General features: G+C 56.8%; 3 protein-coding genes across 6 annotated transcripts in view; 1 reads left to right on the forward strand and 2 right to left on the reverse strand.

Annotated features, from left to right (window-relative positions):
- On the forward strand, positions 1-18,785 carry LOC144602379 (NAD-dependent protein deacetylase sirtuin-3-like). Of its 4 annotated transcripts, none has more exons than XM_078415446.1 (8): positions 1-69; positions 1,275-1,437; positions 3,211-3,396; positions 14,725-14,957; positions 15,636-15,736; positions 16,217-16,378; positions 18,083-18,295; positions 18,697-18,785. In XM_078415446.1, the coding sequence occupies exons 2-8, from the start codon at positions 1,283-1,285 to the stop codon at positions 18,727-18,729; spliced, it is 1,083 nt and encodes a 360-aa protein (XP_078271572.1). In that variant the 5' UTR covers positions 1-69; positions 1,275-1,282; the 3' UTR covers positions 18,730-18,785. The 4 variants fall into 4 exon arrangements, with proteins under 4 accessions (XP_078271572.1, XP_078271570.1, XP_078271573.1 ...); XM_078415444.1 differs by lacking the exon at positions 1-69 and adding an exon at positions 110-197; XM_078415445.1 differs by lacking the exon at positions 1-69 and adding an exon at positions 651-664.
- LOC144602382 (dispanin subfamily A member 2b-like) lies at positions 5,164-8,775 on the reverse strand. The gene is made up of 2 exons (XM_078415449.1): positions 8,572-8,775; positions 5,164-5,359 (listed from the first exon to the last, which is right to left on the reverse strand). The coding sequence occupies exons 1-2, from the start codon at positions 8,773-8,775 to the stop codon at positions 5,201-5,203; spliced, it is 363 nt and encodes a 120-aa protein (XP_078271575.1). The 3' UTR covers positions 5,164-5,200.
- The window catches only part of LOC144602380 (chaperone Ric-8A-like), a 9,873-nt gene continuing 2,083 nt past the window's right edge, over positions 18,758-26,547 (reverse strand). Inside the window, exons 3-11 of the mRNA XM_078415448.1 lie at positions 24,161-24,588; positions 23,641-24,034; positions 22,821-22,915; positions 22,076-22,226; positions 21,544-21,639; positions 20,816-20,960; positions 20,156-20,297; positions 19,794-19,907; positions 18,758-19,404 (exon numbers count right to left, since the gene is read on the reverse strand). Coding sequence (XP_078271574.1) covers positions 19,293-19,404; positions 19,794-19,907; positions 20,156-20,297; positions 20,816-20,960; positions 21,544-21,639; positions 22,076-22,226; positions 22,821-22,915; positions 23,641-24,034; positions 24,161-24,588 — 1,677 coding nt within the window. The 3' untranslated portion in view covers positions 18,758-19,292. The remainder of the gene's footprint in view (positions 19,405-19,793; positions 19,908-20,155; positions 20,298-20,815; positions 20,961-21,543; positions 21,640-22,075; positions 22,227-22,820; positions 22,916-23,640; positions 24,035-24,160; positions 24,589-26,547) is intronic.

Below are 26,547 nucleotides of genomic sequence, written 5' to 3' on the forward strand. Positions count from 1 at the left end.
GGCGGGATCTAATCTCCAGTAAAACGCCAGTTCTGCGCCCAGCTCGTCCTTGTTGCCGTTAATTACAACGTAAATATTCATAATTACAAATCCCAGAGGCCGGCCCTTAACGGGCGCTGCATCACCAGGACTTACGGTCGGCCTGTTGGCACGGTCAGCCCGTCACGGCCAGGGCAGCGAGGGAGCGCCGGGGAGGGGTGAGGGAGCGCCGCGCTGTGGGAGGGGGATGAGGGAGCGACGGGGAGGGGGGTGAGGGAGCGCCGGGGAGGGAGCGCCGGGGAGGGGGTGAGGGAGCGCCGGGGAGGGGTGTGAGGGGTGAGGGAGCGCTGGGGAAGGGGGTGAGGGAGCGCCGGGGGGTGGTGAGGGAGCGCCGGGGGGGTGGTGAGGGAGCGCCGCGCTGTGGGAGGGGGGTGAGGGAGCGCCGCGCCGTGGGAGGGGGGTGAGGGAGCGCCGGGGAGGGGGTGAGGGAGCGCCGGGGAGGGGGTGAGGGAGCGCCGGGGAGGGGGTGAGGGAGCGCCGGGGGGAGATGAGGGAGCGCCGGGGAGGGGGTGAGGGAGCGCCGGGGAGGGGGTGAGGGAGCGCCGGGGGGAGATGAGGGAGCGCCGGGGAGGGGGTGAGGGAGCGCCACGCTGTGGGGGGGTTGGTGAGGGAGCGCCGGGGAGGGGTGAGGAGGGAGGGGTGGGTGAGCAGTGTTGGATCTGCCATGGTCCCGTGTAAACACCGGGGCAACATTACACAGGTCTACCACTGCCCCTGGTCTAATGCAATCTCCCAGCATATCTCTCCCCTCCTTCAACCCTCCTCATTTCGCGACGCCCTCCTATTGCCCCTGTGTGGGTCCGGACTCCCAGCTCTATCCCAAAGGCACTGGCCAACATTCAACACGTGCATCAGCTTGAGACCAAAGTCCTGTCAATTTAAACTGCGTGCATTTGGGTTAATTACAGTCTGGAATCTGTGACGGCAGTTTTTACCCAGCAGCAGAGGTCAACTGGGGCAGTAAGTGTGGGCCCAGTGCTGACCAACCCTGCACTGGAGTAAGCCTGTGGTTGTGTGAGTGACCCTGGACTTGGCGTGTGCTTTGTAGCTGGATGCAGGGCTCTGTGAGACAACACTGAGGGTGAACGTAATTCTGCAGGGTCTCCACCCAGAACGTTGACTATGGGTTGTTGGATGAAGGCCATGACTACCCCTCTGTCTCTGCGGACGCTACCTGACCCACTGAGTACCTCCACACTCTCTTGTATCTGATCTGAACCCTATGTTTGTTCCAGGTTACAGGATGCATTTGGTAACGTGCCTTCGGATCCTCTGCACTCCACTGCGCCGCTCTGCCTCTCTGCAAGTGCAGTACACGTGGAGCCGCTGCCAGCATTTCCAAGCCGAGTCTGTGTCTGAAGCCAATGCAGGCAGACGGTCACACAGGAGGACCTCCAGGTATGTCGATCCCCCAATTGTTCAAGCGCTTTTGATTACAACATGCGCCTTAATTTAGTTCAACAAAGAAACTGACAAGTTACTAAATAACTTGACCCAGCACTATGACCACCGAGTTGTGGCCACACCTTCAACTACTTGTAGTCTTCCATTTCTCAATGACGCCCAGAGTGACATTGGAGACTGCTCTCTTACTGATTTGTCACACCCTGGCCTCCTGCCGCACATCCTTTGACACTTCAGGTTGTTTCTTCTCACAGCTCGCACTAAAAGAATGAAGTCAGTCACAACCCCTGGTCTTTTCCCACTGCCCTATAGTCCCCTTTGAGCATCTGCAGGGCCCTGATTGGCCTCGTTAATTCCTGCCTTGTAGCTGGAGGTGACACAGGTAGACAGGATGATGAGGAAGGCAGGCTTGAATATAGACCAGGGAACATGGATCCCTGCACAGGAACAGGCCCTTCAGCCCGCAGCGTCTGTGTCAAGCATGATGCCAAGTTAAACTAATCTTCCCTGCATGCATGTGATCCATAATCCTTGCGTTCCGTGCATATCTATGCTTATCCAAAAGCCTCTTGCACGCCATTGTGGTCTCTGCCTCCACCACCGCACCTGGCAGCAGGACATGGAGAAGGCGACTGGAATGCTGGCTTTTATTACAGTGGCTGAGTGTAATGGTGGGGGCGCCCAATGTACTGTGTGTGGTTGTGATCCGTTAGCAAAGTGGAGGCCGATTGCCATTGAAGGGAAATCACTGAGAATGATTCAGGGACAGAGGGATTGTTTTACAGCGAATCCTTGCCTGAGGTCAAGGGTGAGGTCGATCTTTAATCAGCAGGAAATCAAAACTTGGGATTGAAGCCCGAGCTCATTGAATAACAGGACAAGCTTGATGGGCCGAGTGGCCTGCTGATGTCCCTGCTGCCCTTTGTGCCCAACGTGTGGTGAGGAGTTGGGGCACTTGGGCTGTGGCTACCCAGAGTTGGGTAACCTCAGTGTGACCTCTGCACTTTGCTCTTTCTTTAGAAGCCGCTGACACATCTGCGCTCCCGACACGCGGTGCACTTGAACCCATATCGTCCCTCCTTCCTCCTGCCACCAACATACACAACTCCATCGCCTTTCCAAACTCCCAGTCTCACCTCCTTGCTCCTTACCACAACGTCTGAAACATTTACGCCGCTCTGCACCCTAAGGAAAGGCTATGGTTCCTGTATAGAGCCTGGGAGCAGCCCTGCCCACCTCCCTCACCCCATCTCCCTCTGCCCACTCACAATGTCCACACACCACCCACACAGCAGCAACTGCCCTATCCACCTCCCTCTGCCCACACCCTGTCCTCTGCCCACACCCTGTCCTCTGCCCACACCCTGTCCTCTGCCCACACCCTGTCCTCTGCCCACACCCTGTCCTCTGCCCACACCCTGTCCTCTGCCCACACCCTGTCCTCTGCCCACACCCTGTCCTCTGCCCACACCCTGTCCTCTGCCCACACCCTGTCCTCTGCCCACACCCTGTCCTCTGCCCACACCCTGTCCTCTGCCCACACCCTGTCCTCTGCCCACTCCACCCTCTGCCCACTCCACCCCCTGCCCACACACCACCCTCTGGCCACTCACACCACTGCCCACTCACACCACCCTATGCCCACTCACACCTCTTCCCACTCACACCACCCTCTGCCCACTCACACCTCCCTCTGCCCACTCACACCTCCCTCTGCCCATTTACATCTCCCACACACCTGCAAATGCATGTCCTCTGTGTCTGCAGGAACTGTGGGGTGAGCTCTCTGCCGATGCTCCCTCTGGTCCGATACATGGTCAGTGGGATGGGCAATGGAGAGAAGGTGGAGACCCTGCAGGACGTGGCCAGGCTCATTCTGAACGGGCAATGCAGACAGATTGTGGTGATGGCTGGTGCGGGCATCAGTACCCCCAGTGGGATACCCGACTTCAGGTAAACAGAAACAAGCTGTGGGAGCAAGGGGGAGTGCAGGGTGCCAGTGTGGTGGCTCCAACTATGATATTAACCAATTAAATTGCATACTTGCCCAAGGCTGACCATGCTGGGGCTGGAGAGCATCTTCCTGCTCTGGGAATGTGAATGGACAGCGCAGAGGAAAGCACCTGTCTTATCGGAACTCGCCTAGGCGTGTGCGTGATGGGATAGTGTGGAGGGAGCTTCACTCTGTGTCTGACACTCCCCTCTCCTCTTCACTGCTTTATACCAACAACACCATAGCTTATGGGAGGACTGTCCAATAGTCCAATAACAAAAGGAATTAATCAGTTGCTGAATCTGGTGGTACGTGATGTTGCCAGGAAGCCTGGGCTAGGTTTATGCTTACAATTTTAGCTTTAGGTTTATTATTGTCATGTGTATGGAGCTACCGTGAAAAGCTTTGTTTTGACTGCTTTTCAATCAGATAATACTATTTATAAATACAATCAGTTCAAACTACCTAAGGTCGAGCAAAGGCGAAGATACAGAGTGCAGAATATAGTTCAGCATAGTAGCCACAAAGTCCAATGTCCGCAATGGGGTAGAGGTGAATCGGACAGTACCCATGCTAATGGACGGACCGCTCAGAAGCCTGATGACAAGAGGGAAGGAAGCTGTTCCTGAGTCTGGGTGTGTGCACTTTCAAACTTCTATATCTTCTGCCGGTCAGGAGCAGGGAGACGAAGGAATGACGGGGTGGGACAAATCTGTGTTTATATTGGCTACTTCTCCGAGATAGCGTGAAGTGTAGATGGTCAATGGTGCAGCGTCTGGGCTGCGTGATGGACTGCGTGATAAGTTCATGTTCATAAGTCATAGGAGCAGAGGTAGGCCATTTGGCCCATCATTTCTACTCTGCCTTTCAATCATGGCTGATCTACCTTTCCCTCTCAACCCCATTCTCCTGCCTTCTCCCCATAATATTTTATATTCTTACTAATCAAGAACCTGTCATTCTCTGCTTTAAAAAGACTTGGCCTCCACAGCCATCTGTGGCAATGAATTCCACAGATTCACTACCACCCAGCTAAATTCTCCCTCATCCCTATTCTAAAGGTGCAACTCTCTGCAATTTCTTGAGGTCATGCACAGAGTTGTTCCCAAACCAAGCTGTGATGCAACTTGACAGTATGCTTTCTATGGTCCAGCTGTGTGCAGGAAGAGGTTGGACAGGCAAGGACTTTATTTTAATGGGCAACTGCAGGGTGAGCTTATAGACATGTATAAGATAGGCTAGGGTTCTGAATATAAACCAACACTCCGTGTACACATAGAGCAGGGATTGCTTCCGGACACAGAATGACGCAGTCCCTGAGCCAATCACACTAATTTAAAAACATTGTGTGGGAATACTCTCTGCATGCTCAGCTACTCCTTGCCACTCTCCCCAACTAACTGTAACTCTCTGCCAGTCCACGCCATGCTCTGCAACTCTCTCCAACCGGGATCCTGATGTAAAGGGACTTCCCACTGGAGACCACCCTAGACAGAGGGGTGGCGGGGGGGGATGGAGCCCCTTCTCTGACCATTCTGTGACTACGCCTCTTCCATGAAAGTAAACACCATTTAAAGTTTGACACAGTAATTTATTGGAAATCCATTGCAGCAAATGCAGCTGTGGGTGACAGCAATGTGGGTTTAACACACAGGGGACTATTTTAAGTTTAGTTTGAAGCAGCAACTCCACATTAAACTTGAAGCAGGGCGAGGGAAGGAGGCCAGAGTTGTTTCTTGATGAATCGCTGGCCACGTCGACACCTCATCTGGGGTAGAGTTTGATCACCCCACTGACCAACAGCCCAAACAGGATGATCACCAAGGCGATTGTCAGCAGAGTGGCGGCCAGGTTCAGTGCTTTGGAGGTGGCACTGTAGTGGCTGGCGCTGTAAATATCTCCCAGCACTTTCTGGTCTCGGGCCTGCAGGGAAACGGCAATTGATCAGTGAAAATGCTGGAGGACTCAGGCATTCCAGCTATCAGCAACAACAGTCACTGGGAACAGTGGACTCAACACCCTCAACACCAACTGGAGCCAACACCGTCCATCAGAGCCGCAGCTGGACGCCTCTCTAACACTACCTTGTAGGAAAAGGCCAGGTACATTGAAACACCATTTCCATAACCCACTGTTCTTCGTCGGAAATATTGACTGGATCCATCCTTGAACGTCCACCCAATGCAAAGTACCAGGATTTGTCAGCTTGAGTTACAAGGAGAGGTTGGACGGGCTGAGACCCGCCTGGCAGGCTGTGGGGTGACATTATTGAGTTGCACATGATCATGAGGGGCATGGATGAAGTGAACGCTCAGTCTCTTTCCCAGGGAAGAGGAGTCAAACTATAGGGCACAGGTTTAAGGTGACAGGAAAATGATTTAGGAGGCGCCTCAGGGGTTCTTCACTCAGAGGGTGGTCCATATCTGGAATGAGCTGCCAGAAGCTATAGAAGCGGATACAATTACGACTTTATTTCGATGGAAAGGATTTAATGGGATATGGGACAAATGTAGGAGAATGGGTTCAATTCAATGTATCAACTTGGTTGGCTGGAACAAGATGGGCCGAACGGCCTGTCTCCATGCTGCACAGATCTATGACAGTCGAAGTACCTTCAGAGGGACTGCAGTGGTTTATTTAGTTTAGTTTATTGTCACGTGTACCGAGGTACAGTGAAAAGCTCTTGTTGCGTCCTAACCAGTCAGCGGAAAGACAATACATGGTCACAATTGACGATCCACAGTGTAAAGATACAGGCTAAAAGGAATAACGTGAATGTCGTTTAGTGCAAGTTAAAGTGAAGCCCAATCAGATATTTTGAGGATCTCCAATGAGATTGGTAGCAGTTCAGCACTGCTCTCTAGTGGTAGAATGGTTCAGTTGCCTGGTAACAGCTGGGAAGAAACTGTCCCTGAATCTGGAGGTGTGTGTTTTCTTCCAAGGACAATACTGAGTGCCTGAATACCAGAACCCGGCCGTGGACTTCTCCACATCTCCATTGGTGCAGTGCCAGGACGGACATCTCTGCAATGGCCTTGTTCTACAATTTCCCACAAATACGAGGGAAAATTCCACGTCCTGTCTCAGATCCCTGAGCCCCGGCATAAACCCCGGCCTTGTGCCAAGCCCCAACCCGAACCCCAACTGGAACCCCTAACCCCAGCCTTGAACCCCAAGCCCGAACCCCCAACCCCAGCCCTGAACCCCAACTGGAACACCCAAGCCCAACCATGAACCCCAAGCCCGAACCGCAGCACTAAACCTTGAACCCCATCCCAAGCCCCAACATGAACCCCGAACCCCACCCCAAACTCAAACCCCAGCCCAAGCCCAAACCTCCAACCCAGCCCTGAACCCCAGCCCTACACCCTGAACCTCAGCCCAAACTCCAACCCCAGCCGTGAACCCCAACCGCAGCCCTGAACCCCGGCCCCAAACCCGGCAGCAAACCATTCCAGCCAGTGGTTCAGTAAACCTTTCTGAACATATTCTATAGCCCGAATGATAAAGCATTAGGAAACCAACACTGCATCGTACACGTGGTCTGGCCAACAAGCAAGAAGCAACACCATTGTGAGTTTTCCCAATGATTTATTCACCTGCCCGCCAGTTTCTGCACAGGTGTCTGCAGGTAGACCCCTCTTTATCTTCAAATCCCCCCCCCCCAATCAAAATAAGTCACATTTTCCACATTTGATCGATCTTATCCCAAGTCCTTTTCCCAACTTACTCCTACCGGAAGAACCCAGCGGGTCAGGCAGTATCTGTGGGGAAATGTACAGAAGAGGTTTCAGGCCAGGACGCCTTTTCATCTGCCTGACCCACTGAGTTCCTCCAGCACATTGTTTCTTATCCAGCATCTGCAATCACAGGTAGACACAAAATGCTGGAGTAACTCAGCGGGACAGACAGCATTACACAAAATGCTGCAGCAACAGGAATGCTGGAGAGAACAGGACGGGAATGGGTGACGTTTCGGGTCGAGTCTTTTAAGTCTGCAGAAGGGTCTCGACCCGAAACGTAACCCATTCCTTCTCTCCAGAGATGTTGCCTGTCCTGCTGATTTACTCTAGCATTTTATGTCTATCTTCAGTTTAAACCACCATCTGACAATAGACAATAGGTGCAGGAGCAGGCCATTCAGCCCTTCGAGCCAGCACCGCCATTCAATGCGATCATGGCTGATCACTCTCAATCAGTACCCCGTTCCTGCCTTCTCCCCATACCCCCTCACTCCGCTATCCTTAAGAGCTCTATCCAGCTCTCTCTTGAAAGCATCCAACGAACTGGCCTCCACTGCCTTCTGAGGCAGAGAATTCCACACCTTCACCACCCTCTGACTGAAAAAGTTCTTCCTCATCTCCGTTCTAAATGGCCTACCCCTTATTCTTAAACTGTGGCCCCTTGTTCTGGACTCCCCCAACATTGGGAACATGTTATCTGCCTCTAATGTGTCCAATCCCCTAATTATCTTATATGTTTCAATAAGATCCCCCCTCATCCTTCTAAATTCCAGTGTATACAAGCCCAATCGCTCCAGCCTTTCAACATACGACAGTCCCGCCATTCCGGGAATTAACCTAGTGAACCTACGCTTCACGCCCTCCGTAGCAAGATCTGCAGTTCCTTCTTGCACATCTGCAACCACTTGCTTCTTCTCTACTTATCTAACGATCTTTGTGCAGTCACAAGTCTATCACCTGGCCGTCGGTCCCCCTACATTTCTATGCAGTGTGAATCGCTGAAGCCCCAGCGATTCCGACCCCTGGACCCATCGTGCTGATCAGACTTGCTGCCATCGACACTTCCTCTGGCTGGCTAACAAGAAACTTGTCGTTGTACTTGTGAACGAGCTTAACTCCACAAAATGTCAGGCCTCAGCAATGATCACAGAAATGTGGACAAAGGTCCTCCTCGCACTCACATAGTCAGCCTTACCCCCTCCCCCCCCACCCCACCCCTCCAGAGTGTATGTGTGACCCCCTCAGTACAGGAGCAGGAACCCTGACCCCCCCCCCCCCCCGTGTAAGTGTGACCCCGCTCAGTACAGGAGCACGAATCTTGAACCTCCACACTGTAACCCAGCTGACGGAGTAGCCACTGTCGCCGTTCAATGTTTAAAGTCACAAACTCACCTTAACGGAGAAGACCAGCGCCAGGAAGCCGAGGCAGAAGCAATTGCAGTAAACAAAGCTGACCATGGACCAAAGGAAGTGGTCCTTAACGGGCAGGGGGTCAGTGGCGATATTGACCATGGTGGAGGGAATCTCGGGGCAGCGGCCCATGTCCATCGACAGCTGCTCGTTCTCCACCAACATCTGGTTCATTCTGGAATCCATTGCAGCTCGGAGGCGGCAGCACGGGGAACGGGGAGGTTCGCTGTCGATGTAGAGGAGGCGAGCGGGAACTTTGTACAGGCAGCACTGCACTAAACACCACACCCAGTGGAGAGAAACGACCACGCACGCTGATTGGAGCTGCTTGCTTTCATTGCGTCAAGAATCGAGTGTTCAATAGGGGGATTGCACGTAAGGCCAACGCGTAACGCAGGAGTCGCCCAAGCCATCTGAGGTCATGGCAGGCATACGCTAGTAACACTGGCAACACATATATTCTTACTTTCGAAAAAACCGCCAAAATGGTCAACGTTTGTGCTGTAAAAAATGAGGATGAAGCTGGAGGATCTGGCGGGCGAAGCGGAACCAGGAGAAGGGCTGCCAAGCCCACGGACGCAAGAAGCAGCTGGGAAGACGTCTGGCCAGCCGACAGGAGAAGGGGAAATGCGGGGGGAGATGAAGAGGAGGAGGAAAGGACGGGGTTGAACGCACTGGGAGAGGAGCAGCGGGAAGAACCCGAGCCAAAGGGCCTGGAGGTCTGCAGGGGCAGAGACAGCGAGGGCTGGAGGTCGGCAACTCGCCTGAGGGCGAAGGGCCCAAGGAGGAAAGGCTTGGACATTGGAGGAGGAGCGGAATGTCGAGCCCGAAGAGGAGGAGGAAGAGGACCGGGGAGAGGCCGATCGGCAGCGAGAGCTGGGCTGAGCGCTGGCAGCCGAGACGGAAGACCAGGCAGGCCACGCAGCTATGCTCGCCAGCCCCAGCCACGAAATGTTGAGCGCCGGTCAAGTGGAAGCGAAGCCCGGCTGACGAAGATGGCTAGCGGGGAGAAGGGCTGGAGGGCCAGCAGGAGTGGTGAGGGGCCGAAGAGCCGCAGGAAGCGGGGCGCGGAGCCTGGAGGAGCGAGGAGCGCAGGGACGGGGAGAGGTGTCGGGACACTCGGAGCGCCGGGAGGGAGCCGGAGACGCGCTGATGGGAGAAGACCAACCAGAGGGTCCGGGAGAAGCCGAGCTGCAGCAAAGACAAGTGCAGCCGCAACATTCAACTGCAACACCCTCTCAAATGAGGACTGACGAATTGTTCCACAACAGAAGTCGTTCCAAACATAAAATAGAAGATAAAAGACTAAGCTGCACTGAAAGTCATAGCAAGTGATTGCTTGCACTGAAAGTCATAGCAAGTGATTGCTTGCACTGAAAGTCATAGCAAGTGATTGCTTGCAGCACACCGCGTGCCCCCCAGTAGGCGTTGCGTGGCAACAGCACGGGTCAGGAGTCGTGACCAAAGATACTAGAGGAACAAGCTGAACCACTCCGTTGAAATCGCCTGTACTGGTGAAGCACGCAAAGGAGCGGGACGTCCGCCATTTTAGTAAGCAAAACCCACCGTTCGCTATGCCTCTCGCAGTGTAATCAGTGCTTTGGGGGAACAGTATGTGTGGTGACACCATTAAAATGCAGAATATATCTCATCTACCAATTCGCAGGTTTTTATTATTTTTTCTTTTTAAATGTTTCTGCAAGTTTCTGCCTTCTAAAATGGCGCCATGACGTACTACGGTTTTTAGGGTCGAGTGGTCCATCTTGCTCCTCTAGTATCTTTGGTCGTGACCTCGCCTGCCGTGCAATCCCTCTATTGTCATTGGTCCCGAAACGGAATGATGCAATTCTTACTTGCAGCAGCACGTCAGATAATGATCCAGTGTGGAAACAGACCCTTCAGCCCAACTTGCCCACACCGGTCAACATGTTCCATCTACACTAGTCCCACCTGCCTGCGTTTGGTCCATATCCCTCCAAACCTGTCCTATCCAGGTACCTGTCTAACTGTTTCTTAAACGCTGGGATAGTCCCAGCCTCAACTACCTCATCTGGCAGTTTATTCCATACACCCACCATCCTTTGTGTGAAAAGGTTACCCCTCAGATTCCTATTAAATCTTTTCCCTTTCACCTTGAACCTATGTCTTCTGGTCCTTGATTCCTCTACTCTGGGAAAGAGACGTTGTGCATCTACCCAATCTATTCCTCTCATGATTTTATACACCGTAATAAGATCACCCCTCATCCTCCTGCACTCCAAGGAACAGAGTCCCAGCCTATTCAACCTCTCCTTATAGGTCATACACTCTAGCCCTGGCAACATCCTCAAATATTCTCTGTCTCCTTTACAGCTTGTAGTCTTTGTAGTTTGGAGCTTATTTGGTGGTCACACTTTTTAATAGGCTGATGGTTGTAGCTAAGAAGCTGCTCCTGTACCTTCTTCTCGATGGCAGGAGTGAAATGAGAGTGTGGCCAGGGTGGCGTGGGTCATTGATGATGCTGGCTGCCTTCTTGAGGCAGCGACTCTTGAAGATCCCTTCGATGGTGGGGAGGTCAGTACCCATGATGGACCTTCGATGGCGGGGAGGTCAGTACTCGTGATGGACCTTCGATGGTGGGGAGGTCAGTACCCGTGATGGACCAGGCAATGTTCACAACTTTTTGCATTCTCCTTCATTCCTGGATGTTCGAGTTGCCAAACCAGGACGTGATGCAACCAGTCAATGTGCTCTCTACTGTACACCTGTAGAAGTTCACAAAAGTATTCGCTGAGCTACCGAATCTCCTCAATCTTCTAAGTACAGGAAGTAAAGGCGTTGATGGGCTTTCTTTATAATTGCAACAATGTGGTGGGTCCAGGACAGATCTTCAGAGAGATGCACGTCCAGAAAGGTGAAGTTGTTAACTCTCTACCACCGACTCGTCTATGAAGACTGGTCTGTGGATCTTCAGCCTCGCTCTACTAAATTCAACAATCAGCTCCTCGGTCTTACTGACATTTGAGAGCAAGGTTGTTTTGGCACCATTTGCTCAATCGATTGATAACCCTCCTATTCTCTGACCCCTTGTCACCTGTAATTTGCACTCTATTTCCTTTCTCTTTTTGCACTACCTCGTACTCATGCATGCGATGATTTGTCTAGATAGCAAAGGTCTTCACTGTAACTCAGTGGTGGCAATAATACAACATGGATGGGACCCACACACCATCTCCTTCCACCAAACCAATGTTGAATCCAAGTGGCTAGCTCACCCATGTAATGGAACCTTCCAGAATAGTGATCATGTGACCTTGTCAACGACCTTGCTGAAGTCCAATGACCCCTGTCCTGCCCTCTTGGTGATCTCTTCAAAAATCCCCGTGTTTGTGAGAGTGATTCCCTACACACAAACCCTGCTGACTTTCCTCGATCAGTCTTTGCCAATCCAAACCAGTGTAGATGTGTACATGTGTGTAATGAACCAGATTTGATAAGGGAACTCAAGGTAAAGGAACTATTAGGAGGTACTGACCATAATATGATGTTTTAAATTGCAATTTGAGAGGGAGAAGGTAAAATTGGAAGTGTCAATATTGCGGTTGTACAAAAGGGACTATGGAGGCCTGAGGGAGGAGCTGGCCAAAGTTGACTGGAAAGGGACCCCTTTTTTTTAATCAAAAAATGTATTCAATTTTTTTTAAACAATATTTATAATGCAGTAAAACAAAACAGAATCCGCCACCAGAATACAATATGAAGAAATATACCAAATGAAACTATTATACAATTATATTACAATCCCTATCCAGGTTGCATCCAATCCATCGCGGTGCCCCCAGTCCCGGAAATCCCCCAGGTATTTCTAGGAATAATCCGGAAGATGCAGGATCATTTCATTCCAAAGAGGGAGGAAGAAAGATTTTAAGGGGAGTAAGAGGCAACCGTGGCTGACAAGGGAAGTCAAGGATGGTATAAAAATAAAAGATAAGGCGTATAAAATAGCAAAGATGTGCGGGAAGCCGGAGGATTGGACAGCTTTTAAAGAGCAACAGAAGATAATTAAAGGGCAATATGGGGAGAAAAGATGAAGTACGAAGGTAAGCTCGCCAACAATATAAAGGAGGATAGTAAAGGTTCTTTAGGTATGTGAAAAGGAAAAAATCAGTTAAGCCAAATGTGGGTCCCTTGAAGACAGAAACAGGTGAATTTATTATGGGAGGCAGATGAGTTGAAAAGGTACTTTGGTTTTGTCTTCACCAAGGAAGTCACAAACAATCTCCCAGATGTACTGGGGAAAGAGGACCTAGTGTGATGGAGGAACTGATGGAAATTCACATTTGTCAGGAAATGGTGCTGGGTAGACTGATGGGACTGAAGGCTAATAAATCCCCAGGACCTGATGGTATGCATCCCAGGATACTCAAGGAGGTGGCTCTCGAAATCCTGGACGTATTGGTGATCATTTTCCAATGTTCAATAGATTCTGGATCAGTTTCTGTGGATGGGAGGTAGCTAATGTTATTGCACTTTTTAAGAAAGGAGGGAGGGAGAAAGCAGGGAATTATAGACCAGTTAGCCTGGCATCAGTGGTGGGGAAGATGCTAGCGTCGATTATTAAAGATGTAATAGCGGCACATTTGGATAGCAGTAACAGGATCGGTCCAAGTCAACATGAATTTATGAAGGGGAAATCATGATTGACAAATCTTCTGGAATTTCTTGAGGATGTAACAAGTAAAATGGACAAGGGAGAGCCAGTGGATGTAGTGTACCTGGACTTTCAGAAAGCCTTTGATAATGTCCCACATAGGAGATTAGTGGGCAATATTAGAGCACATGGTATTGGGGGTAGGGTATTGACAAGGATAAAAAATTGGTTGGCAGACAGGAAACAAAGAGTAGGGATTAATGGGTCCCTTTCAGAATGGCAGGCAGTGACTAGTGGCGTGCCGCAAGGCTCGGTGCTGGGACTGCAGCTATTTACAATATATATTAATGATTAAGATGAAGGATTTAAAAGTAACATCAGCAAATTTGCAGTGTGAACTGTGACGGGGATGCTATGGGGATGCAGGGTGACTTGGACAGGTTGGGTGAGTGGACAGATGCATGGCAGATGCAGTATAATGTGGATACATGTGAGGTTATTCACTTTGATGGGAAGAGCAGAAGGGCAGGTTATTATCTGAATGGTAGACACAAAATGCTGGAGTAACTCAGCGGGACAGGCAGCATCTCCGGAGAGAAGGAGTGGGTGACGTTTTGGGTCGGGACCCTTCTTCATACTCCGAATGGTGTCAGGTTAGGAAAAGGGGAAGTACAACGTGACCTGGGTATCCATGTACATCAGTCACTGAAAGTAAGCATGCAGGTACAACAGGCAGTGAAGAAAGCTAATGGCATGTTGGACTTCATAACAAGAGGAGTTGAGTATTGGAGCGGTGAGATGACCACAGGCCAGTGAGATGACTGCAGGCGAGTGAGATGACCACAGGCCAGTGAGATGACCACAGGCCGGTGAGATGACTGCAGGCCGGTGAGATGACCACAGGCCAGTGAGATGACCACAGGCCAGTGAGATGACCACAGGCCAGTGAGATGACCACAGGCCAGTGAGATGACCACAGGCCAGTGAGATGACCACAGGCCAGTGAGATGACCACAGGCCAGTGAGATGACCACAGGCCAGTGAGATGACCACAGGCCAGTGAGATGACCACAGGCCGGTGAGATGACTATGGCCAGTGAGGTGACCACAGGTGAGAGAGATGACCACAGGCCAGTGCGATGACTACATGCCAGTAAGATGACCACATGCCAGTGAGATGACCATAGGCCTGATACTGCGGCCAGTGAGCTGACCATAGACCAGTGGTGACTGCGGGCCAGTGAGCTTTACATGAGAGGTCTGGGAATTATTGGAGAAAATCTAAAGATTTAATATTTAAGTACATTGTTAAAGACAGGGCCGGTCAGGAAGGGACTGTCAGCATGATAAAGAGACTGGAATCTCTGGCACCTCACCGGGACCAATGAACAAACTGCTGGGGAAACTCCAGGTCCGGATACAGAGTCTTGACCCAAAGCATCAACTATCCCCCTTGACCCGACCGTTGGAGGGTTAATGGCCGAGTGACGGATCTGTGTGTGCAGGTCAGCGGGCAGCGGGCTGTACGACAGCCTCAAGCCTCTGGGCCTGCCCTACCCCGAGGCCGTGTTCGACATCCAATACTTCGCCCACGATCCGAAGCCGTTCTTCGCCGTGGCCCAGAGACTGTGCCCGGGGAGCTGCCGCCCCAACTACACCCACTACTTCGCCCGGCTGCTGCACGACAAGGGGCTGCTCCTGCGGCTCTACACGCAGAACATCGACGGCCTGGAGCGCAGTGAGTAGCGGGGAGGGCAGCGCGGGATAGCGCCCCATCGCAGCGGGTGGGCAATTAGGGTGGGCTGTTGCGGCCCAACCCCAGGAGGGTGGACTCTGTGCGGGGCAGCGCACCGCCGCCTGAGGGTCCCCCTCCCCCTACACCCCCACCCACCCCTACACACACACATAGATACATACATACCTACACACATACACACACACACACACCTACACACACACACACACACACACAGATACATACATACCTACACACACATACCTACACACACACACATACTTACATACCTACACACATACATACACACACATACCTACACACACACATACATACACACACACATACATACATACATATACACATACATACATACACACACATACATGTGCCTACACACATACACATACCTACACACATACTTACACATACATACACATACATACACACATACATACATACACACATACATACTTACACACATACATACATACATAGCACAGTGAGCAGGAGGGCGGGCAATGTACGGGGCAGCGCTCGGTCGCAGCGCCACATTGCAGGAGGCCGGGCAGCGCCCCGGTTCCCCTCTCCCTCCGGCCGCTGCTTGACCTGCCGAGCACTTTGACAAGATGGGGGGTGGGACGGGTTGTGATCGTTGACCACTGATTGACCGCTGTCCAGAAGCCGGGATCCCGCCGGAGCGGCTGGTGGAAGCGCACGGATCGTTCGCCACGGCCACCTGCACCGCGTGTCGGCAGAGCTACGGCTGGGACCAGCTGCGGGTAACGAGGGGCTGTGGGTGGAGGGGATGGGGTGGGGAGCTACGGGTAACGGGGGGCTGTGGGGGGGGGCTGCGGGTAACGGGGGGCTGCGGGTGGAGGGGATGGGGTGGGGAGCTGCGGGTAACGGGGGCTGTGGGGGGGGGGCTGCAGGTAACGGGGGGCTGTGGGTGGAGGGGATGGGTTGGGGAGCTACGGGTAACGGGGGGCTGTGGGGGGGGGCTGCGGGTAACGGGGGGCGGGGAGGGGGATGGGTGTGGGGGCGGGAGCAGTGAGGGAGGAAGTCTGGGTGCCTGAGCTTGTGGGCTGAGGGGGTAAACCATGTCCGTGACCCGGCCCACAGGGAGCGGTGCTACAGGGTCGGGTGTCTCGTTGCTGGCACTGGTGGGGACGGGGGGCGGGGAGTGAGGGGGGTCAGTGGGGGTGGTTGGAGACGGGGGGGGGGCGGTGAGCGGTGCCCCTCACCCTTGTCCTTGCCCGCAGGATGACGTGCTACAAGGACGGGTCCCGCTCTGCGCCCACTGCGCCGGGGTGGTCAAACCCGACATAGTTTTCTTCGGGGAGCAGCTGCCGCTCAACTTCTACCGTCACCTGATCGATTTCCCGCTCGCAGACCTGCTCATCATCCTGGGGACGTCTCTCGAGGTGAGACATCTGACCCCTGACCTCGCCCAGGCCATGACCTCGCCCGACCTCTGACCTCGCCCGGGCCATGACCTCGCCCCAGCCCTCCCTGTCGCTCAGGTCCGCGAGTCCTGGAAACATCCGTAAATCTTCACCGCACCCTTTCCGGCTGAACCCCCGCCTTCCGACAGCACGGTGACCAAAACTAAACACAATACAACACTCCAAATGTGGCCTCGCCGACTCTTGTCCAATTGCAACATAACCTCAAAACCCTGAAGGCCAATGTATCAACGGCGTTACCCGCGACACAATTTTTCAGGAACTCTTTACCTGCACTCCTAGATCCCTCTCAAACCCACTCCTCATCCACTTGCCCAATTGATCAAGATCCTGCTATAATTTTTGATAATCACCTTCACTATCAACAATGCCACCCACCTTGGTCTCATCTGCAAACTTACTAACCATGACATGTTCCCATCCAATCGTTGATACAAACAATACAAGCCCAGCACCAAACCACGAGGCACACAACAAGTCTGACAAAACATCCTTCCTCTATCACCTTCTGCTTCATTCCATTAAGTTAATTTTCTATCCATTCCGCTATCTCTCCCTGGATCCCGTGCTTCCAGAGCAGCCTACCATGCAGAACTTTGTCGAATGCTTTGCTGAGACCTGGGGGGCGGGCGGGGAACCGGGCGAGGGGGCGGGGGGGGGGGGGGGTGTTGGAGAGGTGGGACGTGAGTCCGGGGGGGGGGGGGGAGGGGAGACGTAATGATGTAACAGCAGCGCATTTGGTAAGCAGTGACAGGATCGATCAAAGTCAGCATAACTTTATGAAGGGGAAATCATGCTTGACTAATCTTCAGGATTTTTTTTTGAGGATGCAACAAGTAGAACGGATAAGGGAGTGCCAGTGGATGTGGTGTATCTGGACTTTCAAAAAGCCTTTGACAAGGTCCCACACAAGAGATTAGTGTGCCGATTTAGAGCACATGGTATTGGGGGTAGGATATTGACATGGATAGACACAGGAATGGCTGGCAGGCAGAAGGAAAGAGTCGGAATTAACTGATCTTTTTCAGAATGACAGGCAGTGACTAGTGCAAGGCTCGGTGCTGGGACCCCAGTTATTTACAATATATATTAACGATTTAGACTAGGGAATTAAATGTAACATGTCCACGTTTGTGGATGACACAAAGCTGGGTGGCAGTGTGAGCTGCGGTGAGGATGCTATGAGGCTGCAGGGTGATTTGGACAGGATGGATGAGTGGGCAGATGCGTGGCAGATGCAGTATAATGTGGATAAATGTGAGGTGGCAAGAACAGGAAGGCAGATTATTATCTGAACGGTAGAAAATGGTAGGTCTAAAGAAGGGTCTCGACCCGAAACGTCACCCATTCCTTCTCTCCCGAGATGCTGCCTGACGCGCTGAGTTGCTCTAGCATTTTGTGTCCACCATTATCTGAATGGTGTCAGATTTGGAAAAGGGGAGGTGCAACGAGACCTGGGTGTGCTTGTACATCAGTCACTGAAAGTAAGCATGCAGGTACAGCAGACAGTGAAGAAAGCTAATGGCATGCTGGCTTTCATTGCGAGAGGATTTGAGTTCAGGAGCAAGGAGGTCCTATTGCAGTTGTCCAGGGCCCTGGGTCCGGCTGGGGAGCCGGGCTGCTTTAACCGGGACTGAGCCCCCGGGCTTTGACCCGTTTCAGGTGCAGCCGTTCGCCAACTTGTCGGAGCAGGTGCGGCGCTCTGTTCCCCGACTCCTCATCAACCAGGACGCGGTGGGCTCGCTCTGCCGCGACCACCAGAGGAGTAGCGATGTGGCGGAGCTCGGGGACGTGGTGCGGGGCGTGAGGAGGTTTGCGGATTTGCTGGGTTGGAGCGAAGAGATCAGCCAACTGCTCAGCCGGGAACACCAGAAGGTATATGTGGAGTCGCCGCGGCGCTCCCTCACTACTTCCCCTCCCACAGTGCGGCGCTCCCTCACCGCCCCTCCCACAGCGCGGCGCTCCCTCACTGCCCCATCTACAGTGCGGCGCTCCCTCACTATCTCCCCTCCCACATTGCGGCGCTCCCTCACTGCCCCATCTACAGTGCGGCGCTCCCTCACTATCTCCCCTCCCTCAGTGCGGACGTCGTGATTGAGGACCGGCGGGTGTGCGGTGGGAGCGCACACTGGGGGTTCACTGGGGGTTACCGCCTGGCGATGGGACGGTCCCGGAGAGAGTGGGCAGTGACAGGTCCCTCGGCCACTGGAGAGGACTGCGTGGGATAGTCTCGCTGGGCCGAGTGGTTTCTCACCGTCGGTTGTTTGTTTTCGCAGCTGGAGAATGTCGGGGAACCCCCCTCGCACTGAGTCTGCGCATCGACAACCGCACCTCATGTTTGAAATAAAGTCTTTATTAAAATTAACTGCATTTAAACCCGCGGCGGCAGCGGCGACGGGAGATGGGGGTCCAGTGGCCGGAGCACTGACCCGGGGCCCAGTGACCCGGGCGGGGTCGGCGGTGGGGTGGGGAGAGAACAAAGCAGGACCCGGCGGGGGTACTTTAGACAGCGTCCCACTGAATTACTCCAGCTCTTTGTGTCTATCTGCAGTTTAAACTCCTGTTCCCTCCTGCACACACACACTGTGTAATGTTTTCAGTGCCGTCTCTCTGGCGACTATTTGCATACGCTGTATTTATTCACAAAATGCTGGAGTAACTCAGTAGGTCAGGCAGCATCTCAGGAGAGAAGCAATGGGGTTCGAGACCCTTCTTCATACGCTGGGCACACAAGCAAATAAGTTCACTGTGCCTTGTCACATGTGACAGAGTATTCCATTCCATGGCCCGGGTGGGGCCGGCCGGACACCCGTGGCCCGAGCACCGTCCGTCCAGCCGGTAGCGGCACTTGCCCGGAGCCGCGGTGACCGATTCAATCGGATTCGGAGCCGGACTCTCGCTCCTCGCCCAGAGGCCGCAGTATCGCCTCGATCGGCCGGAGACGCCCGTCCGCCGACAGGCTGAGCGGCTGAATGATGCGCCCCCTGCGGGACAAACACAGCACGACTGGAAACACGGGCACCCGCGGCCGGCGGAGATTGTCCGGCTGGCGGCTCTTGAGCCAAGCTGGGGGTCGGGCCCCAGGGAGAGAGTTGGGGGGTCCGGAGAGGGGCGGGGTCCCGGGGATGGGGGGGTAACGGGCAAGGCGTCGGCGGGAGGGGTCGGGGTGCCGTGGGAGGGTGGGCAGGTCGGGGTGCCGGGTGGGGTGCCAGGGGGGAAGGGGTGCCGGGGGGGGAGGGGACGGGGTGCCAGGGAGGGGACGGGGTGCCAGAGGTCGGGGTGCCGGGGAAGGGGGATGGGACGGGGGAGGGGGAGGTCGGGGTGCCGGGGGAGAGGTCGGGATGCCGGGGGGGGGGGGGGCTGCCTTACTCACCTCGCCAGTCGCTCCAAGTCCAGGAAGAGTTTCTGGGCCTCGTGCTGTTTCTGCTCCTCGCTCATGGGCGGGGGGAGGGAGCGCCCCTCGATGCGGCCCGTCACCGGGTTAATGCTGCAACACGGAGCGGCGCTCAGCGTCTCAATGACCCCCCCCCCAAAACCACCCTCCCCGCACCGATCCCCACCCACAACAAACCTTCACCGACAGCCTCTCAGCGACCTCTCCCAACCAGTGACCCCTCCACTCGAGGTCGCCCCTTAAACCCCTTTCCCCGTCTAACCCCCCCACCCCACCTGACCCATCGCCCCGTCCCCCGGCGGTTCTGCCCCCGCAGCCGCTGCCCGACGACCCCCACTCACTCCGCCCGCGCGTCCCTGAACTCCTCCGTGTCCGAGTCCGTGTCCGAAGAGTAGGCGCCGTCATCGCGCGGGTCCCGGAGCCCCCGGATCGCCAACAGTCCCGCCGCGTTCCCGTAGCCCGTGTACTTGACCAGACGAGGCACTGCAGAAGGGGGGGGGGAATGCGGGGGAGGGGGGGTGAGAGATGCGAGGGAGGGGGGTGAGAGATGCGAGGAGGGCAGATGCACGCGGATGGACCGGACCATGCACGACATGCGACGTGGAAGGGGGGGGGGTGGGGGTCGGGACGAGAAGTGGGGGGTGGGGGGAGAATTACCGCTGCCCTAGCACAGCACGAAGGGCCGGATCGGTGGGTTTGGGAGCTGGGAAGCGAGAGGGGGGGGGTGGGGATGGAGGGGTGTCCCGGGTGAGGGGGTCAGGGGACGGAGGTCGGGGGGACTCGCCGCTGTCCTTGTGCACCACGAAGAGCCGGATGAGCGGGGTTGGGAGCTGCCCAGGACGGTTTATGTTGCGGGGAAGGGGCGGGTGGGGTCCCGAGTGAGGGGGGTTCAGGAGGGTTGGGGAGTGGACCCTGGGGTAGTCCGAGGGTAGGGGGGGGGGGTGACGAGGGATATCCAGGGTGAGGGGGTAGGGAACGGGTTGGGGGGTGAGGGAACTCACCGCTGCCCTTGCACAGCACGAAGAGCAGTTCTGCGGCGCGGAGCTTCAGCCCGGTGTCCACGTGGGTCATGAGCCGGACCAGTTTGTTCCGCAGCGAGTTCCCGGTCTCGGGCCGCGTCCGCACCTCGCGCAGCGGCGGCAGCACCTGCTCCGTCCGGCCAGTGGTCAGTGTGGGCGGACACACGCGCGCCCCCGCGACCGCACGCGCGCCCCCGCGACCGCACGCGCGCTCCAGCAATCACATGCACGCTCCCGCCACCACCTGCACGTTCCCGCGCCCACACGCGCGCCCCGTGACCACACCCGTGCTCCAGCCATCACATGCACGCTCCCGCGCCTACATGCGCGCCCCCGCCATCACATGCACGCTCCCGCGCCCACATGCGCGCCTCCGCGACCACAAGCGCGTCCCCGCGACCACACGCATGCTCCAGCCATCACACGCGCGCCCCCGGGTCATCACCTGCACGTTCCCGCGCCACCATGCGCGCCCCCGGGCCATCACCTGCACGTTCCCGCGCCACCATGCGCGACCACACGAGTGCTCCATCCATCACATGCACGCTCCCATGCCCACAAGCGCGCCCCCGCCATCACATGCACGCTCCCGCCACCACATGCGCGCACCGGCAATCACACGCGCTCCCCCCCCCTCTCGCGCCACCACATGCGCGCTCCCGCGACTTCTCGTCGCCGTGCACCCGCCTGCGCGCGCTCCCGGTACCCACCCGCATGCGCAGGAACTTCCTGGTCTCCCGGTGCGCCCGCGCGCTCACGGTCAGCAGCAACAGGACCGGACTGAGCGCCTCCGGCAGCCGCTGCCCCTGCACCAGAGGAGTGGAGATGTCGGTGATTCCGGACCCGCACAACACGCCACAGGCCCTCGGCCCACAATGTCCGTGCCGCCCACGACGCCAAGTTAAACTAATCCCCTCTGCCTGCATGTGATCCATCTCCCCCCAACCCTGCCTGTCCATGTGCCCGTCTAAAAGCCTCTTGAACACCACTATCGTATCTACCTCCACCACTACCTCCCGCAGCGTATTCCTGTCACCCACCGCCCTCTGAGTAAAATACCTGCCCCACATCTCCTTTAAACTTTCCCCTCTCGCCTGACAGCTGTGTCCTCTGGATATGGGGGTCGTGGGTCGCGGGGAGGGGTAGCGGGGGGATTGGATCATGGTGGCGGGACACCCTCGCTTCATCTCCCCGCAGGTTGTGGGCCGGGGAACAGCGGGACCGCCGCGGTCGGAGCCTCACCCGGTCCAGCCTGGTGTCGAGGAAGCCGAGCAGCGTCTGCAGCGCGTCCATGTTCAGCCCCAGATACTCGACGGAGCCGGGCGGCACCCGGGCGGGGAGCAGCGCGTCGAGGCAGCGCAGCGGCAAATTCACCAACAGGTTCACGGCGTGGCTGCGGAGCAGAGCGGTCAGAGCGGCCGCGGCCGGGGGGCATGGGGGTCTCTGGCAGCCGGGGGTGGGGGGGCATGGGGGTGTCTGGCAGCCGGGGGTGGGGGGCATGGGGGTGGGGGGCATGTGGGTGACTGGCGGCCGGGGGTGGGGGGCATGGGGGTGTCTGGCAGCCGGGGGTGGAGGGCATGGGGATGGGGGTGGGGGGCATGGGGGTGGGGGGGCATGGAGGTGTCTGGCAGCCGGGGTGGGGGGGCATGGGGGTGTCTGGCGAACGGGGGTAGGGGGCGGGGTGACTGCCAGCCGGGGGTGGGGGGCAGCCGGGGGTGGGGGGCATGGGGGTGTCTGGCAGCCGGGGGTGGGGGGCATGTCGGTGTCTGGCAGCCGGGGGTGGGGGCATGGGGGTGTCGGCGGGACGAGGGAGGCGCAGTTTCTGGGCGGGGGGGGGATTTGTCTATAGCGGCGGACAGGAGTGGTCGTTTCCGTGCGGCGGGGGTGTTTGGCGGGAGGGGGACAGTTTCCGGCCCGGGTGAGGCAAGAGAGGGCAGTTTCCGCGTGGGGGGGGCGGGACATTTCTCGGGCGGCCCCGCCCACTCACCTCTGCAGCTCCTCGGTTCGCTCCTCTCCCTCGGCGGCGGTCAGCAGGCAGTGCCGCAGGATGGCCGCCAGGTGTCGGTAATGAGCCGCGTCCTCCTGCGGTCAGGTGGCCGGAATCAGTTGCCGCAGTGGGCTGCTGACTACTGGGGGGGGGGGTCCCACCACGACCCCCCCCCCCCCCTGCTCCCTTCCCCGTCCCCCACACTCCCTCGGGTCCGACTCGGCCCGCTCCGAAAAAGTCACAGAGAGAACGCAGGGAAGCAGTCCCTTCGGCCCAGCAGGTCGGTAGTGACCACACTCTCCCCTCCCTACATTCCCCTCACGCCGGGATCACCGTGACCGGTTAACCCCAGTTGCCATTTGCTCTCGCTTTCGCACAGTCCCGGTGCCATCAGCGAACATTAGTGACTAAGATCGAGTGTGTGGTGAACCGGCCCGGACCGGCCCCTGTAGCGTCGTCACATTGGCGAAGCACACATTGACCATTGACCACCCTGGTCCCCGCTGACGGGCCCTGGGTCCCGCCCACTCCTCCCATGGTCATCTCTTAAAGCAAATAGACCTTGGCCTCCGTCACCGCTCTCGACAGGTGTGGCCACTTTCAGCGACGTAGCCCTGGACCGCGAGCATCCATTGGATGTTAACGTCAACTCTTTACCATCCCCTCTCCGCCCGAGTGCGCCGGCACCTCCCCGCACTGCCGCGGGGGGAGGGGAAGAAGGGAAGGGGTGGTGCGGAGAGGAGGGGTGGAGAGGGGTAGGTTCGGGAGGGGGGGAGAGGGGTAGGTTAGGGAGGGAGGGAGGTCACCTCGCGCCGCTCACCTCGTCCACCTGCCTCCTGTTCAAGTCGACGGTGATGTTGAAGAGTATTTTGAGGATCTCCATGGCGCGTTCGGCGGGTTGGCGAGCGAGTGTCGGCTGTTCGGGCCCCGGCGCCGCCGCCGCGTCCAGGCCGAGTGTGCGCTGCAGGAGGTCGGTGAGCAGCCGGAGCCCGCGGAGCTCCAGGCCGAGGCGCCGCCGCTCGTCCAGTCGCAGCGCCGTCAGCAGGAAGAGCAGACGGAGCTGCAGGAAGCTGGCGCCGGGGTCGGGGCTGATCTGCCGGGCCCGGCGGCACAGACCGAGCGTCAGGCCGCTGTCGGCGCACGGCGCCCGGGCCTCGGGGCAGCTCAGCACCAGGTTACACAGAACCTTCAGCGCTTCCCGCTCCACCCCGGGCTCGGGGTCTCCGGGCCCTTCCCTCTCCATCCCGGGCCCCTCCCGCTCCACCCCGGGCCCCTCCCAGGAACCCTGTCGCTCCACCCCGGGCTCGGGGTCTCCGGGCCCTTCCCTCTCCATCCAGGGCCCCTCCCGCTCCACCCCGGGCCCCTCCCAGGAACCCTGTCGCTCCACCCCGGGCTCAGGCTCGCCGGGTCCCTCCCGCTCCACCCCGGGCCCCTGTAACTCCACCCCGGGCCCCACCCGGGAACCCTGTCGCTCCACCTCGGGCTCCGGCCGCTCATCTTCGGTCTCAGGCACCACTGGTCCCGCCCGCTCCGCCCCGGGACAGCGCCAATACTCCTCGCCCCCCTGTCGCTCAGCCCCGAGCTCCAGCCAATCCGCGCCACCGTCGATGCCCGCGGCCCGGGCCAGAGTCCGCAAGGCCCCCGCGCTGGAAAGCGGCCGCAGGCTGTGTCTGTCCCGGGACAGGATGCGCAGGCAGCCGAGGCAGGCCAGCCGGCAGGACGGCTGTGGGTCCCGATCCAGGAGGCCGAGCACCAGCGCTGCCAGTCGCTGCAGGGAAACACAGACCGGTCAGCAGCTCACGACCGCCCCGCCCTCCCTCCTTTCCCCCCTCCACATCCCTTCCCCCCTCCACATCCCTTCCCCCTCAACATCCCTTCCCCCTCAACATCCCTCCCAATCCCCCTCCACATTCCTCCCCCTCCACATCTCTCCTGCGGACAGACGTGAATGTCCACCAGTGTCCGGCGGCGGCCCCGTCACGCTGATCAGAACCTCGGGCTGGTTCACGGGTGAGACTAGATTAGACGAAACAAGACGATAGACTAGACTAGACTGCCCCTCGTCTGGCCCGGTGGAGGCAATGATAAAAGCGGGTTGACCTCAGGACCTCCGCCCTTGGAGTGGGGTCTGACTCCAGCGGCCGGAGGGTCCCCCTGTGACCCCTGACCTCCGTTTGACCCTTGCACCGTGGGCCCTCATTGGATCACGTGCTGTAGGGACCAAGGCGATCGGTATCGCGACCCGAACCATCGTCTGCCCATTCCCTCCACAGATGCCGTTCCTCCCTCTCCCATCAGGCAAAAGGTACAGAAGTGTGAAAGTGCACACCTCCAGATCGAGGGACAGTTTCTTCCCGACTGTTATCAGGCAACTGAACCATCCTACCAAAACCAGAGGTCAGTGCTGAACTACTATCTACCTCTTTGATGTCCCTCGGACTATCCTTGATCGGACTTTGCTGGCTTTACCTTGCACTAAACGCTATTCCCGCTCCAGATTCCGGTCTCTATATCTCCCCACCCCCGCTTTCCCCACTCCCTTTGCCCGGCCTCTCCCCGATTCCAAGCCGAATCCACCCCGTCCCACCCGCCCCGACCCCGACCAAGGAGGATACGGTGGGTGAGGATACAGGAGTGTACACGACAGGGTGAGGATACACGGGTATACACAGTGGGGTGAGGATACAGAGGTATACACAGTGGGGTGAGGATACAGAGGTATACACGGTGGGGTGAGGATACAGAGGTATACACAGTGGGGTGAGGATAAAGAGGTAGACACAGTGGGGTGAGGATACAGAGGTATACACGACAGGGTGAGGATACAGGGGTATACACGGTGGGACGGCGAGTGTGTGGCCACGGGCTCTGTGATAAATGTAACGGTCACGTTTCTCACAGCTGCCCCCTACCGCAGCAACGCTGCAGACCCCGGGGGAACGACAACAACGCGAGCGGCAGGGCGCGCCCCGGAGACCGGGTTGATTCCAAGGTCGTTGAGAAGAAAAGTATTCCCCACAGACGTGTCAGAGCAAAACAAACCGTCGCCCATCGCGGACGAGATGCTTCAGAGCAAAGACTTTCACCAAATACCCCCTTCCCGCCGCTTAGACCTGCGCCAACACGGCGCCTATGTGGTGCGGAGTCCGGGGAGGTGTTGATCCGCTTTACGCGCGGTGGGACTGCATCCGCGTGTCTGTATCAACGCCTCTGACACACAGTGACCGCATCGGGATCCAGATGCGGCCCCGGGCAACGCGCTCCAGGTCCCAAACCCGCTCCGTGTAAATCACTCGCCCCTTCCATCCACTCCTCTCATCTTAGCCCCGCGCCCGCTTGGGGTAAATAGGGTGAAGGTTACAATGGGGGAAAGATGTCGACTGTCGTGCTGGGGCCTGTTTCCACACTGTATCACTCAATCTATGACGGTCCTTCCTTCTATCGGGTCACTCAGCCTCCTGGTCAAAACCGCCCATCTGATCCAATCCCAGTCCATGACTCCATCCCGGCAACGTCTCGGCCAATCTCTGCACGCTCGCCAGCGCTCACACCTCCCGGCCCCGACCCCAAACGTCGCCTGTCCACTCCCTCCACAGATGCTGCCTGACCCGTTGAGTTCCTCCAAGTTTGCTCGACATTGTAGCAACTGCAGTGTCCTGTGTCCAGGCCCATCCGACAGAGTGGCGACAGAACTGCACACGGTGTGGCGAGTGTGGACTAAACAGTA

Source organism: Rhinoraja longicauda, chromosome 18 (assembly GCF_053455715.1).
Source record: "Rhinoraja longicauda isolate Sanriku21f chromosome 18, sRhiLon1.1, whole genome shotgun sequence".
Lineage (NCBI taxonomy): Eukaryota > Metazoa > Chordata > Chondrichthyes > Rajiformes > Arhynchobatidae > Rhinoraja > Rhinoraja longicauda.